Raw genomic sequence first — 18,106 nt, 5'->3', positions numbered from 1 at the left:
GTGACACGGGAGAACTGAGTGGAGTCTTCCCTGCGTAGCAGTAACTATCTTCCAGAGGTTGCCAATGCAGAAGTGGCAATTTTTGTTCATGAAAATGCTTGTGAAGAAATGACGTCTGATTTAATTGGTGAGGGTACACACTAAGCAAAAACCCTGGTAAACTGGCGGCTGCATCTGGATGACTAGAAAGAATATGAAAGCCTTTAGCTGAAAGGCAGAACATCAGACTTTACCGTAAGACGTTAATAATGCCTAGCTCCTTGGCAGCCAATGTGGAAAGGGAAAGACAGTGATCTTGACAGGGACTTACGTTACCAGTGAAGAAGGTATCAGTACAGTTTTCCTGAGAAGCGTGAATATAGAATTGCATCTCGGACAAGCCAGTTCAGACTAGGATTGCTGAGAAAAAGGTAGTCCAAACACAAACTCACTTGGGTCGCCTGGAAGGGAGAACAATTTTATGGTTATACCTGTTTTGTAGGAAATCAGGTCTGAGTGAGAACACCTTGACTGACAAAAGAAGAGCTGAACACCTTTCTGCACCTTTTTGAAAATCGGTTAATCCTGTCTTGAACTGGAAATTTTAAAGTCAATAGCCACTCTTAAAATTCAACCCTAGTGTTAATAGAAGACCATTTCTGAGGCAGAGGCTGCCTGTTCTTGGAATCAGGAAACACTGTAAGTTGTCATAAGAACAAAGGACAGTTTTGACAGAGAAACAAAATTACAGCAGGAGAGATACATTTGGCATGAGACACTAGCACTTTGATGCATTTGAGGTGGTTGATCTGTCTCCACACTGAGCCCCTTGGGTAATGTGCTCTGTGAAACTGAAGACCTGAATGTTGGCAAAGTTGGAAGCAATCAAATAAAAAGCATAACCCGCCACTGCCTCGCTTAGAAGGTATTTAGAATGGATTAATATAATGGCTTGAAATATTAATCTTACAAAGAGATCAAGATTAGCTTGTAAAAAGCCCTTGCACAGTGCAACCCCTTTCCCTGATAGATCAAAACAATCCCATACTATGTTGCCTGCCCTGTTTTTTTCGTTATTCCCACATCCAAATGCAAGATCCTCTGTCATCCCCCAACTTCTCTTCAGCAAAAACATAGTAATTGCTTAAAAAGAAAATCCTTCAAATTCATCCCTCAAAGCAGTAACTCTTCCTGTCAGTGATTATAAGAAGGTGAATTGTGTGCCATTGCTGATTTTTTTTTTTCTTCCTACTACTATTAATGCAGTGTTAATGTTACAATGTTAACCTGTTCTTAATGCAGTGTATTAAGATCTAACACACATTACCAGAAAGCCCTCAGATGCTTACAGCCTGTGATGGATGTGTAGAGCAACAGTGTAAAAAAAAACCCTCATATTAATCTTATCATACTTAACACCTCCCCAGCTGAAGAATGCATTGCTGAAATTTGTCTTGAAAAGGTTCATTTTTTTTCAGACTACTTCATGCACAACTGAAAACTCTGCAAGATAAGACTTTTTGAATATTTGAACATTACAATAGTTGTTGGAAGATGAAGCAAATTTACTGTGGTTCTAAAACCAACCTGTATTGACAACATTAGCTGTGTCTTCAGCAGCTTATAAATGTGTCAGCTTTTTATTGATTCTTTAAAATTGAACCCAGCAATAAGTTAATGGCATCTTTTCTTCCTCCTATATAGGGGAGGAAATTCAATATTTTAAATTTTCTGTAATTTGCTGGTAATATTTACAAGAAGTGAGATGAAGTTAGTGTTTTCTAAGTCACCTCTGTCATTTAAACCTTTTTATTTAAATAACCTTCTGTTATTTAAACCGTGTTTCTAGTTAGTGGGGTGAAGACTTTGACCCAGAATAAAAGTTCAATGTGCTTTATTCAGTCAGTGTGGTTTTTTTATAAAGCTGGATACCTGCACGCTGGTGCATTGACTGAACTTGTCCATGCTCAAGTGTCTTATAGATATGTAGGACCAGAAGAAGAATCATAACTACTGAAACACTCAAAAAGCATCTGTGCTTGTAAAACCATGTTATTGATAGTAAAATGCACAGAGTATGGAGTTTGAACTGATTAATGATAGCTGCAATTAAATTCAGTACACATGGGTCTTAATGCAACGTCACAGCAATTTGGCACAGACTTGCACAGATCTCTTAAACCTGAGGCAAGGTCTGTTGTGCTTTCAGACCGCGGTTTCTGAGACACAGAGGGCCTCAAGGGCAAGAGTCTCTGGTCCATTAAGTCTGCTTTGTGTTATTGCAGTGGAATGAAACAGCCCTAAAACCAGCCCAAGTCGAACTGGCCAGAGGAGGATTCCACGTAGGGCAAGGGCAAGAGAGCAGTGTTGTCCTCTGGGGCAGAGCTGGTGCCCGAGAACCATGCAGAGTGGTAGTGAAGGCATCTTTTTCTCTTTAATAATCCAGGGGCTTGCCTGCTAAGTATGTGATCTGAAGGTCTTGACACCACTAAGTTTTTTTACCTTCAGCAGTCTATATGTGTTGGGTGCTGTGCAGCAGAACTAGGACAGCCTGTCTTTTGAGTCTGTTTTATTGAGACTTTCAGAAAGGAAACAGCGTAATGCCAGAAAACTGTGAAACCATTATAGGTCATTTGCGGTGTAACTGAGATCTGAGCTAGAGCGTTGCAAGCCTGAAGAACTGAGTGTTTTTCGGTATGGTACCATTCAGTGCTTCCCTGTTTTCAGTAGCTGTGAGTAAAACAGCTGGGAGAAACGGAGTAAAAATGGCATCTTTAGTTTTTTAATGATACGGATGGTTTTTATGTACCTAGGAAATAAATAATTTTTCTAATCTAAGCGATAGGTTAGCCCCATGTAGAACATGTTTACACTTCTACCAGCTGCTTTGTGTAGACCCAGCTGTGGAGCTCTGCTGTAGTATTACAAAGCTAGCATAATGTTGGTGAGCCTTGTCTGGAGTAAGAAAGTCTGTACTGACACAGCTGATAATCTGATAATTTTTTCAGGCTGTGCAAAAGTCTTTGGGGCAGGTGAGTCCTAAGTGACACTAAAAAAACACGTAGGAGCTGTAAAAATTCAGCCTGATCTGAGACAGAAAAACAAGCTTCAGTTTACTACATTTTCGGTGTTTTTTTTTGTCTTGGAAGTACTCAAGCTGGAGAAGCATGAGAGAAGTGACTTTGCATTTTAACATCAATGCTGTGATATATAGAAAAAATGAGGCTATAGATATTACCCAGAAAGGATATTTATTTCATTCCTTGTTTTGTTTCTTTATGTGTACACTGTATTAAAATCCAGCCTTACAAATGCTTTATTTGCAATGTTTTGTAAAGATTCCTGTATGAATTACATACCTGATATTTTGTTTCATTTTTTACTTTACTTTTACTTTTCTACAAAGTAAAAAATGCCCTATTAAGATCTTGGCAGTTCTTAACATTTTTACCAGCAAGTTGTTACAGTGAATCATCTCTTATAGAACCTTATTCTGTAATCAAAAGTAGTGCTTCAGGATGGCATGTGTGAGAGTGAGCCAAGAGGTTAATGTGACTTCAGGTGTCTACAGAAGGCAGTGTCTTGTCATTTGCTGTGTTGTTATAATGATAAACTGTAACCAAAACACTCTGATTAAAAAAAAAAAAAGAAAGAAAAAAAGGCTTGAATTACAAGAAACAAATTTAAAATATGTTACAACTCTGTTAAATGGGATATGAAACCAAGTATGATTTTTTGCTCATACGTTTTGACCATTTTTCTGTAATCATTGTCTGTTACAGTATGACAGTGCCTAGAATTACAAGTAAAGTTTTACGTTAGAAAGAGAACACAATGGCATTGTAAATATTAAAGAAAAAAAACATACAAAGGGAAGTACGTGGGTTATAAATTGCAGTTACATTTTGTTCATGATGAACGTGATGTTTTAAATTTAGGGGAATTACTCAGCTTCATAATGCAATATTGTATGCAGGTGTAGCTGTTCTTTTGTACGTAAGCACATGTTATGCTAAAAGATGTTGTTTTAAATTGCAAATTCTGAACAGTTGCTGGAACTTCCTAGGAAGTGCCAGAATTTGTTACCAAGGCCCCTAATTCTGCTCTCCTATGCCTTTGCGTTATGATCTCTAATTACATTGTTTCACACTATTTTTTCCTGCCTCATTCAGTGAACAGGATGGGCGGTGCTCAGGAATTGAGCAGCTACTTGATATTTTAATCCTTATCATTCAGTTAGCAGCCTGGGCTTTATTTACTGCACACCATTTAAAGTCTCTAAAGAATACAAAATTATTCATTCCCTTATGGCCTTTCGAAGGTGCCTGGCTGAACTATTTTTATCCATTCAATTGTGTTTTCATGTGTATTTTCTGGTCAATACCTATAACTTTACTTCATGTGATATGTGAAATAAACGTGTGCACACATACACAGCATGCATAAATAGATACATTTACTTTTGAAAGAGAATTTTGTGATTATTCCCTTTGATAACTTCTAGAATGGAAACTGAGTGTCTGTTACATACTTCAAAACAGCCTTTCATGAGGATATTGAAAGTAAACATAAAATAATGCAACTGAGTGACTAAAGACATCCGTCCACATAACTTGAATCATTCTGATATGCAACTTTGTCTTTCATGATGCTTTTCAACTTTAAATGTATCTGTCTGTGTATCCTCTAGGTCAGACAAGTTGTCCCTTTGTTTAAACACAGGCGGTACTCCCTGCTGGACATGATTGCAAAGAAGACTTAACTAATGAAGCATTCAGAATATAATTTTGTGTGAGAAATGGAAAAAAGTGAGGGTAGTTGAACACCAGAAATGATTGCCCAGAGAGGTTGTGGAGTCTCCATCTTTGCAGATGTTCAAAACCCAGCTGGATGGGTTAACCTGTAACCTGCTGTAATTGGCCCTGCTTTGAGCAGGTTGGACCAGAGGATCTCCAGAGGTCCCTTCCAGCCTTAGCTATTCTGTGATTTATACAATACGAGATAATCTACTGTCGTGGAGGCTCACAAAATCAAATTAGGCATGTGATAGATTAAAAAATATTTATTTATTATTATTTAAACCAAAACTGTTTAGCAGAAAACTAACTAGAAACGAGGCTTCAACACTCTGACAACATCAGTAAAACACAGGTTCAGGATGGTGTACGAGGAATTAATATTGCACAACTGGCTTTAGAAATGAGGATCCAAAATGTGCACAATCACTCACCTATACGATGAGGGCTCTCAACCTCAAGGATTTTCCTTGGGTGGCGTCTTGACCCAAGGGGAGAGTCCCCAACTGCAGACCTGCTGCTCCGAGGAGGACAGACTCCACTTGCCCTCTGGCGGGGCTCCATTTATACCCTAGTTGAATCTGATCTGTGGTCAATTCTAATTGACTGAGGGCCTTGACTTTCTTACCCTTCACCTGAGGTGTATATGTGACCATAATTACTGGCCCAAAGTGTGTACATGACAGTCAGCACTTACCACCATAAAGGTGCAAAAGTAAGGGCGCGAAAAGTAAGGACGCAGCAGTCTTAAAGCCCCCAGTCTTTATCAGGGCAGGTGCACCTACCACATCTGCTTGTGGGTATATATATTATGCTTATTTCTGATGGGCAAACTTCATGGATCTTGTGGCTTTCTTTTACGCTAAAATGGTAGTAAAATGTTTTTCTGCAATTTCCATTTGGCTAGCAGGCTATCTTGTCAGTCCTGTAAACAGTAGTTTAACTATTGTCAGCAAAATTTGTAGAAATGTTTGTACAACAGTGATTCTGTTATGCTCATACTTTGCAGAAGATTGTAATAAATTATAATGATTTATAATTGACCAAACTGTTATGTACTTCATCTTTTTTGGGTTAAAGAACACAGTGTAGAAACCTTGGTGGTGATGGTCACCTATCTAGGTCTTGATCCTGTTGTTAACAACTTTTGCAAATGATGGAAGCTGGAAAGAACTTAGCATATCTTTGTCATTGACTCTTGCAAATTTTAATACTGTTACCAATGCATCATAGCTCTGACTGTAAGGCTTTTCTGTAGCATCCATCTATTGTTTGAAATATTCTAATATTGCTGCTACAAAAAGGCCTAGAGTTTTCCCATTGCTAATGTTAATATTTCAAGTAATTAATATATTAATATATTAATATATAATATAATATTAATTAATATTATATTCAAATAATCAATAACATGGTTTAGTAGGCATGGTGGTGTTGGGTTGACGGTTGGACTCGATGATCTTGGAGGTCTCTTCCAACCTTAATGATTCTATGATGATTCTATGAAATAAGAATGGAAGGCAACAAGTGAAAGATGGTGCATATAAAATCTGTATCGTCCTTTATTGTAGTCCAAATACACCACTTCTATCTGTATGCTACTGGTGGATGGGAGGATTACAGTACTTGTCTTAAAAAAGCCACTTCCAATTAAAATAAAATAATACAGTGTAACTTTTTTCTGTTGCAGAAGGAGTTGAGCCTTCCAAGAAGAGGAAGTTTGTAAGTACATGCAGTTTTTTTCTCTTGTGCTTACAGTATAGTATGTAGTTTTGACAGTTTTTGAGTAGGCGGTCTTCTTTTCAGGGCAGTTAAAATGAAGGTTAAATGTGGCAGTTGATCTGCCTTAAAATACATACAAAGAAATCAAGATTGTAAATGAAAACATATGGGTTGTGCAGGGACCTTTTTTATGCCCATCCCCCTCTTCTAGTGGAGCTATTGTGAGGGGTTTCCAAAGTTACAAAAAGTTCATATGTTGAAGCTTTTGTTTTGTATTGAAGATTTCTCTTGTTAAAAGTCAAAGAAGAAATTTGGTTTCTTCATGAGTTATATAAATGAAATCTGACACGTAAGTAAAACTGTTTCCTTAAGAAATTCTGTGACCAGAACTATGAATGAAAAGGTAGGAACAAAGAATAGATGAGTTTTACTAGATGTATAGGGTCGTTAAGCTACTATTTTGATTAGTGGAAGTAAAGACACTATATTCTTTTATAAATTGTTACTGAGTTAGAATAATATGAACTCAGATGCTGTAGTTTAGTTGTGCTTTGCTCAGATTTCTGTACCTCAGCTTTGTTTTTCTAGTGTTTTTGAGCTGTTTGGTTTTAAAGCTTTTATTTTTATTTGTATGTTTTATTTCTTGTTCTTTATTAGTAATTTATTGAGAAAGTATTGGGATAAGAACATAGCAAAATGTCCTAAGAAACAAACTCTGTTCGCTTACTACTTCCTTTCAAAAAATACTTTAGGACTATAAGGTTATCACTGTACTTGTATAAGCTTGTGTTAATGTGACAACACGTGAGTAAAACCCTAAGCCCTTGCACAAAAGGCCAGTTATTTGGTTTTATTCTTCCATATTTGTTTTCAACTTGATAGTGCTATGTAGCTTTTGGTGATAGTAAGGTTAAGTATGTGAATAACTGAAACTAATTGCTGGAAAAGTGCAGTTAAGTGCCCTGTTGTTCTGACTTAAATGGCATTCCAGAAGTCTGTACCTCATAGGACATCTGCTGACTTGGAAAAGACTTTCTTGTTTTAGGTTCTGACACATGAAAAGTCTTATACTAAATAGTAAGCAAATCCAGTATTTAAGAAAAGTCAAGAAAATATAAAACTATTCCACATCAAGTATTTGATTATTGCAGTGATAGAAAAACAGTTAAGGAAAATGATTTTTGGTGCCTTCTTTTGGTGCTCTTGGTGCTTTATATTAACCTGAAACTGTTATGTGGGCGAAAGACTGCCTCTGTTGAAGTTAATGGCTAAACTCCTGTTGACTTCAGCCAGAGCAGAAAGTGGCTCTTGGGACTCTTTTTTTATCTGTAGCCATGACCTTGCTTACTCTTGCTATGATGTTTGACATTGAACGTTTATTAGATACTTTTCTCCAAGTTTGAAAAACGACTGCAAAGCAATCGCCTCAATTGCATTCATATACATATTTTTATAGCTGATCACTGAGATGTAAGTGCGCATTCTGTAATGTTGCTGAGACTTTAATAAAGTACAGTAAAAGAATAGGCCCTTGTCAGCATAATGACATCTAGTTATTAAAGCGCTTAGGATTCTGCAGATGGTATTTTAAAATATCTTTAATACTGCTATCTTAGTTAACAGGGCTCATAGTGCTGAGGTTAGCAAGGGCTGTAGCATCAGGGGTTGTGTGTGTGAGCTGGTCTATTTGCATGTTATATGCATGTTGACATGAAGACTGAATTTCAAAACGTGAAAAGTCCTATGTTTTTATTGCCACAAACATCTAGAGGTCCTGAATGGCTCCAGGTAGGCATATGGCTTTGTTTCCTGGAACTTCAGAGTCAATGGCCCGCCAAGGATGCAGCTTTAAGCAGGACAGGAAGAGCTGGTTCAGGGATGATCAAGTAGAGAAGCTTGGAAAAGCGAGTTGATGAATGACTGGTACTGATTTCCGCCACTCCCCCCACCCTTTGCAATGACCCCTTATTCTCTTATATGATACAATCAGAGGAGGAAAAGAAACAGGGATGTATGAGGAAAGGTGTCTTGCTTATGGCTCACCATGTGTATGTTTTGAAGAGCTAGTGTGCAAAATATTTAAGCTTTCTTTTCTATCTGCTGCATTATTTTTTTATATCTATTTTAGACTGGCTACTGGCTGGACCATACAGAGTGTTTTCCATATATATGCCGATAATTTTTAAATACATTTTCTATGACAACATAAAGGAGGCTGCAGATTCTAAGTCTCAATAAGATGGGATATGGTTTATATAACATGATTATATGGAAAGGTGGGTATTTGGCAGGAAGCATACTGAGTAACATATCATTTGAAAAGAAGTGGTATTTGACTGATGCGGACTACCAGCCTTACCCTACCTATTCTGCTGAGCCAACCAGAGCTCTTGGACATATTTAGCTATGTGCTCAACTTGATGCCAGAAGTTGTACTTGGGTTTCTTAATATTAAGTTGATCAGATACACAGTGAAAGAGGGCAATGCTGACTTACTGCCAGCAAAACCATAAGCAGAGGAGTCTACCTGTGCAGTAGCCGTTATTCTGAGTTCATTAGCTGTGGCATTCATTCAAACCCATTGTGTTACCTGCTGCAAGTTGGCAATGCTTGTTTACTTGTTGAACCTCATCTGCTGTTCATGTGCCAGGGATATCCTGATTGTCCCATTGGGCACATACGTTCTTGCCATGTGTGGAGGTATTCCACGTAGTAGCTGATCTAGCTCCGTGGCTGTCAACCTACAAGCCCAACTGGCTTCAGTTAAAAAACATGCCTTCTGTTTTCACTGACGTATTTATGTTACCGTTGCTCAGTCCAAATGCAGAGACTTCTCTGGAAACCAACAGCTTGCCTGCTTCTTGTTACACAAGATTCAGCTGATATAAGGGCATGGTAGTATGAAATTCTGTTTTCCTGGTTTTGAAATAGAAGACTAAATGTTAAGGGCATAGTGGTGGCAGAAGTCAAGAAAGAATCTAGAGGGGTTGGAAAAGGAGTCATGGGAAATGTAATATGTTTTAGGGGGATCTGTGGGAGGGGATTGAGGACATAAAGTGAAGGAAACTTGGAGAAGGGAGAGGTTTAGCTTTTCTACTCTCTCCCAGATTGTCTGTGGCTGTGGGGCCTCATTTTGGATCTCGTGAAATAAGTTAAGCTTTCTGTGGGCCTCCTACAATTAAACCGAATTCTGATTTTACATAGTTGTTATAAAGCAACTCCTAAAGAAAGATTTGGAGACAAAAACACGTTAAAAGGTTAAAGTTAACTTTAGCATAGTTGGCATAAACTGAGATAAGAGGTGCTGGTTGAGAAAGAAGTGAGCTTTTCCATCCTCAGAACACCCTCTGGCTGTGCTGGCACAAATGCTTGTGTGGACACGGGCAGAACTGATCCAAGTTGCAACTAGCTTCATGCAGGTTGTTCAGGGTGTTTGTCCAGCTGCACAAATGCCTTGCTGGCAGCAGGGTCTGGTGGTATGGAGACAGAATGAATGCCTGGGAGCTTTCTCTAGGGCTGTCTCTGGCAGCAGAACTGACTTTATATAAAGCTTAACATGATTGTAAACCTGCATGGCTGTTACTATCCCACTTTGCAACTCTGTCAGAAAATTATATTGAAGTGTATTTCTGCACCCTGCCACTACAGGGATGGATTATTTATATGTTGTCACAATATTTTTATTTATTTGTTTATTTTCACCAAACATTTCCAAATACCAAGGGAGATGTTTGTGCTTAATGTTAAGCCAGACCCAGAAATACAGATTTAATTTGATCAGAGTTGTGTTGCTAACGTCTGTGTATGAAGCATGCAGATCCTCTGATGAACCAGAGAGTGCCTGATTGCATCTAAAAATCCCTATCCTTTACACATTCGCAGTGTATCCAGCTGTAGTAGGTAGCCAGAGAAGATGTCAGTCTATGTTGTGTGTTAGCCAGGTGAGTTTCCATCACTGAATTAAAGCCATCAGTGTCCTTATCCTCTTTTGTTTCCTTCCCATACCCACAGAGTACAGCAAAATGAAAACTACAGGGAGACAGGGCATGAAAGGTTGTGGCACAAAAATTACCCTCAGCTTTAAGTAGGTACATTCTGGTTTAAAATGGCCTTCTCCTAAAAATGAATTAACAACAGGCTTCTGTGAGGTGGAGAGTAGCCTTCAGAAACAGTAATACTTAAAAAAGAAGTAAGCGGGTAGGTAGAGGGCGTTCCTCCTTTCCTTAGCGCTTCAGTGGTTAAAACACCTGCCCTAGAAGTAAAATACCTGACTTTTCCAGACTAACTCAGTTCTCTTTCCTTTTTCTTTTGTTTAATCTGTCAATTTCAGTTTAATTCAGAGCTAGATAACTTTTATGTATTTATTTTTGCTGCATCTGTCCTTCTCTTGACATTTCTGAAACTAATTTCAGTAATTATAAAATGTGGACTCTAGTTCAGTAGCAGCGATTATATAATCTACTTGCACCTGTGGAAATGTCAAAGTTGGTCACAGAGTTTTCATAAAATTAATTTATGCATTACAGTGAAGCAGCTGATATCCTTGGATAACAGCAACATAAGAGTGTGACCAGCTGAGAATTCAAGAGAAACACTAGTTAAAACCACTGCTTGCTTATGGGCTTAATTAAATAAGTTTCAAGAAAGTTAATAATAGTTTTGTAAGAAAGTTTTCATCAATCACAAATATGGACTATCTATTAACCTCAGGGAAAAAGTGGGAATGAGAAATTTAGTGGAATGGAATTATAAAATCATGCCAACCGTACTTCCCCCCAGAAATAAAGCTCTGAGGCCAGTATTGTGTAGGTGGACAAAACTGGAATTTGATTGGCAGTTTCTGTGTGCACGTATATATGTATGCTTACAGATAGATATATCTATTAAAAAAATGTTTATGTATATAGGTGACCTGTGATAAGGAAAAGTGTTTAGACCGGATGCCAGAGCACCCAAAGTAAACCTCAAGAGTGAAATACATTGATTGTACAAGCCTAACTCTCTCCCAACAGCCACTTCTGAGTTTTATCTCCCTAATTGCATAGGCTTCTTTGTGGCTTGAAGGGTACAACTGTCAAAGACAGTCAAGAAAATTAATTTTGAGTAACTGTGAAGAGTTGAAAAATAACACAAACAAAAGCCTTCAAGCACCCCAAAACAGGCAAGAAAGATTGCTACTTCCTTTGTCTTATGTAAGTATGTTTCAGGACCTGTGTGTATGCTTATGCGTGCAGCTTTGCAGCTTTTTTCATTGAATGTATTTTTGCAGAAGGGCACTATTGTGCTGAAAGTGCTCATGTCATAGTACATCATTTGCGAAGCGCAGAAATTCAAATTTGATTCGTTATAGCTGAAGACAGAAACTTCACTTAAGTTCTGGAAAATATCTAAACAATTTTAGACAGATCACTATAAAAAATACTAGATTTTGGAGAAAGAAAATATTTTCCATGTTAATTATAAAAGCTATTCAAAATGCAGTCTTGAGATACTCAAGTTACAGAAAATTTCTTTTCCTAATTAAAATAAAAACTCTTTATTTCTCTATTTATGAAAGTTTTAGAGCTTATTTGGATTTTTTCTCTGAAAGTGCACAGTCTCTGCAATCTAGTGTGCACTGAGAGAAACTGAGTGCTTTAAGTTACAATAATGTGCAATATCCCATTAAAATTATTAAAGGAGAAAAACTTAATGCTTTGAGAGAACTTTCTGCAGAGCATGTATCAAGAGTTACACCTAAAACTGAGCAATGAGTTCCTCATGCTGTGGAATTTTATGTTGCTGTAGCTCTCTTCTGTATATACTTTGCTGCTACTGCTGTTTATATTTGTGTAGAGATGAAGTAAACAAGTTGACCTGAGGTCATTATTTTGGTAAGTACCATTTTTACACTGAAATTATAGAGATTTAGATCAGTTTGTTCTTTAGAGTATCTGCCTCCATAGCTGTGGCTCACATAACTTCTGTTGGCAGGAATTTTTACTGCAAATTAGTGTGTGCTGATAGAAGACTCTGTCTGATGGCAGCTTAAGGAATTTGATGTGCCTGGACAAGTGATGTGGAGCAAGGTTGCCCCCAGGAAAGTCCTTGTTGCATGTCTCTGCAGTGTGCTGACCTTTGGCAGGAAGTGGAGGGGGCAAAAGAAGTGAGGAAGAAGGCTTGTCAGCCAGGACTGGCAGGAGCTACTCCTTTTTGTCTCCAGACTTGGATAGCTTGGGTGGTGCAGTCTGTACTGTGGGTGCAGCTTATGCTTAGCTATGAATCCACCTATTCATAAAGTTCCATTTCCATTACATATGCATCAGATGATTTTATCACTCTTTGCCTGTGTGCTAGAGCAATAGACTTAGTTTGCTGGTCTAAATTATATCTAAAAAAGAGTAACTTTCTTCTGTTGGGTTAGTTGCATCCATGTTTAGGGTTTTTCAGGCATAGTAGCAAAAAAAAAAAAAAGGCTTTTTTGGTATCACAGTCAAGAATAACTGTTCTGATATCAGCAAATAACACAGTACTGTTAAACTGTATGTCAAAGACCAGGGCTTTTTTGGAAGGTGTGAAAGCTGTGGATAGAGTTGAGAAGGTCTTACACTTTAGAGCCAGAACCAGCTATTTTTTTCTTCCATTTAATTTTCATTTCCCTTTTTATCCACTCATTTTCTTCAGCTTCATCTGAGTTTAAAGTAGCTGAAACTCTGCTTTGGACTTTCAAATGATTGTGTCCAATATCTTAATCTTGTACCTTTGTAATAAACAACAAAGCATTAATCATGAAAAGAAAACTAGTCACACTTTCGTCTTAAATTATTTGGGAGATTACCGTTATCTTAAATTTGGAGAGCGGAGTAGGTTAATTATTGTTGCCAGGTAATGAATCTCTCAATTCTAACATGGATGGGTTGTGCTCAGATGGATATTCTCCATAGCCCATGTTTGATTCTTAAGATGCGTATGCTTTAGTGTTAAGTGTTACTAGCACTATTTCTGTACGCGCTTCTGTGCTAAACAAGAACATGCTTGTTTAGCTGTTTTTTTTCCCTGGTGGCAGTATACTGTAGTTGTTACACTGTATGGTGCTCAATAACCACATTTCTGTCTTTCTGACAAACTAAGTAGATTCAAGTCCTTAACTTTCAGGGTTTTTCTACTACTGTCATTGCGGGGATTTTTTTTTTTTCCTGCAAGTCTAATTTTGTGATCTTTTGCTCATGCTACAGGTAGATATAAAAATCCTATCTCCCTTTTATAGCTCTGTGTTACTGTTTCCATCAGCACCGTTTGTCACAGCAACACACTGGGAGAACAATGTCTTCTAAGCACCCCTGTGTTATTTTTCTTAGTGGTGGCTTCCTAAGTGCAGTGGACACTCTTAAGTTTCTAGATGCTTAACATCGCATTTGTCATTAAAATGCATTTTTGTTTAAAGGAGCACAGGTTACCAAGAGATCCAGATTGCTACGTATGCAACAACCTGTGCCCTCAATATTTATCACTTCTTCAATGTTTCACCTTTGAACTTTCAGCAGTGGCTTTAAATCTAATTTCCTTATCACTGATGAAAATGCTGAATAGCATCAGGCCAGACAACAAAATTTTATGAACTCATTAAAAAAAAAAAAAAACTCCTTTGTAGAAAGGAGATTCCTCCACTGACAACTTTTTTTGAGATCTGTTAACGAACTCTGAATCTATTTAATGTATGCTTTATTGAGATTTTGATGCAAATTCTGAACAAGGAATTCAAATACTTCACAAAGTCTATGTGCCTGGGCAGGTCACTTGCATATGACATGGGGGACAAGGGCCACCAGCTGTTGTATCCTCATCACATCTCTTGGGTTCCTTGTGATTGACAATGAAAAACTTCTTTTTGGACACGTTTTTTGTATGCTTTAGGAGCCAGCAGTTACCGTAGCATGATCCTTTTCCCTCACAATCTTGCTTACTCAGCCTCCATAAATTTTATGCAAGTCTGCTGCCCATTGTCTGTGTTTCCTTGTTTTAAAGTTGTGTTGGGCTAACAGGAAGAGTAATGGCACGTGCAGTGTGCTGTGTAGCCTTGTTGCCATCTTCCTGTTGTCAGTGCAGGGTCTTCAGCATATGAGTCCTTTGTGCTGTGGAGAGCACAGGCCTGATTTTGATGTAAACCACACATCCCTTGGTATTTTATTGCTGTTAGTTGTGTCCTTGGGTATCAGTGTAGGCCATTCTGTTTAATCTTGTTCTGTTGTTTCTTTTGGTGCTTTCACAGGCACATTTGCATCCCTGCTTTGTTCGTACCAATATTAATACTATTACATATCTCTGCATGTTGTCTCTTGACTCACGTTTTAGTAGTACATGTGTGGGTTTTACAGTGATGGCCTCTCTTCACGATTTATTACATCACATGTTAGAGAAAGGAGCTATCTCTTTTAATGTAATTCATCATGTCCGTTTTCAGTGAAAGATGTGTACGCTGCCTGAGAATATTTTAAACCTTTGTGAAACCTTGTCACTGGTAAATTCATGCTCATCTGTTTGTGTGCGTGCATGCACACAATCTTTGTGTATACATACAAAACCAAGTCATGTAGTGATGACTTTTTTTGTGTATTTTAAAACTATTCTTTGTTGTATTAATGGGACATAGGTTCATCCAGCATTGTCCATTATATTCTTCAATCACATAGATATGTTTACAAGGCCCAGAACATCACAAAATTTATTGAAATAGCATGGTTACCTGGAGGATTGGTGTCTAGAAAATGAGGCGTTCAGGTTTTAAAGCTTAATTGTGTAACATGATATTTATCCACTGTTGTTCTGAGTGCTGTGGTGTCTAAGTAATGTAAATTATCACCTGACCCATGCTTGACCGGGTATCATGCCTCTCCACAGTGCTCTGGGTGTGCTATGCCCTGTTGGAATTTTGTTTCGGCTACTTAGGCAAGGACAGGCCAGGGTCAAGAATGAAAAATAATTTTAAGTAATTCTTTATCAAAATTGTGATCAGATTAAACCACGGGGAAAAAGAAAAATGAAATCAGCCTCTAGAGTCAAGTCGTGGTCCTGTAGGAATGTTGCAGAATTTCAGGATGGGGGAACCACATGGATCTTGGAGGGAGCAAAGAAAATCACGTATCTGGGTGCCTCCACGCTTTACCTAAATTAAAAAATGTTTTTGCAGTAGAATAGTTTATATGAAATTTTCAATATTTTAAATATTTGTATACATGCAAATAATTATTCTACAGCGCATGAGGTTCAACCTAGATGTTTGAGGGCCAGATCTCATGGCTAATGGATTGCTGGCGATGTGAAGGCAGGTGCCGAGGTCCTAAAATAATTAAATCTCTACAAAGAAATAGCAGTAGAAAAGACCTCATCAGTTCACTACTAAAACTTTGAATAGTGAACCTGACAAAATGAGGCAAAAAAAGAGTAATGGGATGGAGGTCTGACAAATTGGCTAACCTACTGTTCTTGCTCTTCCCTGTGACAGTCCGCCCCCCTGAGCAGCCTTTTCAGCTTGCGGCCTTTTTCACTGAACTACTCTGTTTCTGTTGGTTCTGCCTTTGTACCCTGCATTACCTGTTGAACCGGCAGTTTGTGGTGTTTGCAGTGTTTATGTGTGCATAGAAGCAGCAAAGCATATAGCAAGAGCAAAGGGAAAATGCTAGGGGAATTTAATGGCTGGAAATGTGACCTGCTGAGGCAAGGGAGTAGTGATCTCTGAGCAGCAGGTTGTGGTCTAGGGGTGACTTAGTTTGTGAGCGCAATAATTATGTCATTGAATTCTGACTTTCAGTGGCAAATGTGATAGATGCATGTTGAATAACAAATATTTTGGAAAGATACTTGCTGTAAGTATTCTTAAATTAGCATTGGCTGTGTCCTCTCATTCGTTCTGTGAACAGAAGTTGCACTGTGAGTGAGTAAAATTGTTTCTCTTTGTTGTAGTAAAACTTCAAAATTGCACGACATACACAAAAAGAACAAATGACTATATAACCACCTCTTTTATTCTGCTGTCTGAGAAAGTACTTACCCAGTGAGAAAACTGGCAGAAGAACATCATGTGGGTAATCACTGCTAGCCAGCACAGCTTGAATTTCAAATAGTAAACCTTGAAAATCTGACATACTGAAACAGCTTCTTGTTCATTGTTTGTTTTTTTCCAGTGGCATTAATTTTGGGAAGTCCAGTTTTCATCAGTTAAGGAAAATTGGAAGTTTTTTCAACAAGAATTTTTTGTCACAAAGGAGTTGTAATGTCCTCATGAATTGCATGATCCAGGCTGCTCTATGCTGTATTGATGAATTGATTTTTTTTTTTTTTTTTGGCACTGATGCTACAAAGATTTGAATAATCTCTTAATCTACAGAGGGAGCTTTCTGAGGCTGTGCAATTTCTAGCTTGCACATATTTAGCCTCTGTAGGATTGGGGTCATGGTGGGGCTCTAGGGAGATTACATGATTGATTGATGAACCTGTGCTCTGCTTAAAGAATTCTAATGATACATTTTTTTTCTTTTTTTTTTGGTGGAGATTAAAGGTGAGGTATAACCTACCAATAGTTGGTTCTATTTTAAGGAAAGAAGCACTCAGGTTTCTGCACAATATATTTTTTCCTCTGGTAGCAATACCATCACCTGTATTCTAAATATCTGCTCTGGGGTAAAAGAGGCAGTTGCTGAACATCAGGGATCTGCCTGCCTTGTGTCTTCGGCAGGCATTCTGGCATTACAGATTTTCCCCTTGAAATTTTCAGTATTATTGCCATTCCATTATGTAAAGTATAGGCTGACTTCCAAGAGATGTTAGGGTCATGAAATCCCAATGAGACGCTTCTGCTTTGTCTTAGAGGAGAAGTGAAGTCTTTTCTTCCCTTCCTCTTTCCTGTGAAATGCAAATTTGAACATTTTTTTATTACTGTCACTATTCTAAACCAGTACTGTTGCTTGTCATAAAGGATGTTAATCTATTTGTTATCTGCAGTTTCTTTGTCATTCAGCTGGACTACCACAATGCTATATGCCTTGCCATAAAGCATCTGGGAAACTCCTGTTTATGCAGAATGCTTCAGTATCTTCTGAGGAGCAAATGAAACCTGCTGCCATGTGCTGGCTTCCCCAGAACTCCAAGTCAAGATCTTCAGCCTAGTTGCTGCATAGCTTGGGATAAAAATATTGGAAAGACCACTTGAAAAAGTAGCTGTGTAGAAACTTTGTAATATTAGCCTCTTAGTTTGCAGTAGTGTACTACTACATTTTTTCATACTGTACTGTTTATTACATGCACCCTAGAGATTCATTTTGGATGAAGCCAAAGGGGAAGATCCTCTGGAGGCTTGTTAATCTCATGTACTCCTACCCCTGATGAGGAAGTAAGAGACCAAACAATGAGTGTGTACAGAGGACGTGTACTAGGAAAATGCTCTTGGACCACTGAGTTTGTGTAATCATAGAATCATAGAATCATGGAAGAGACCTCCAAGATCGAGTCCAACCATCAACCCAACAACACCATACCCACTAAACCATGTCCCTAAGCGCCTCATCTACCCGTCTTTTAAATACTTCCAGGGATGGTGACTCAACCACTTCCCTGGGCAGCCTGTTCCAATGTTT

General features: G+C 38.1%; 1 protein-coding gene across 1 annotated transcript in view; it reads left to right on the top strand.

Annotated features, from left to right (window-relative positions):
- The first annotated feature begins 5,454 nt into the window (after positions 1-5,454).
- LOC103919776 (microtubule-associated serine/threonine-protein kinase 4-like) overlaps positions 5,455-18,106 on the top strand; it is a 178,820-nt gene continuing 166,168 nt past the window's right edge. The window contains exons 1-2 of the mRNA XM_009327332.1: positions 5,455-5,505; positions 6,466-6,497. Of these exons, the coding sequence (XP_009325607.1) occupies positions 5,455-5,505; positions 6,466-6,497 (83 nt within the window). The remainder of the gene's footprint in view (positions 5,506-6,465; positions 6,498-18,106) is intronic.

This window comes from Pygoscelis adeliae, unplaced genomic scaffold, assembly GCF_000699105.1.
Source record: "Pygoscelis adeliae isolate BGI_AS28 unplaced genomic scaffold, ASM69910v1 Scaffold26, whole genome shotgun sequence".
Lineage (NCBI taxonomy): Eukaryota > Metazoa > Chordata > Aves > Sphenisciformes > Spheniscidae > Pygoscelis > Pygoscelis adeliae.
Note: the sequence above shows the minus strand (reverse complement) of the source record. Positions and strands in the feature narration are given on the sequence as shown.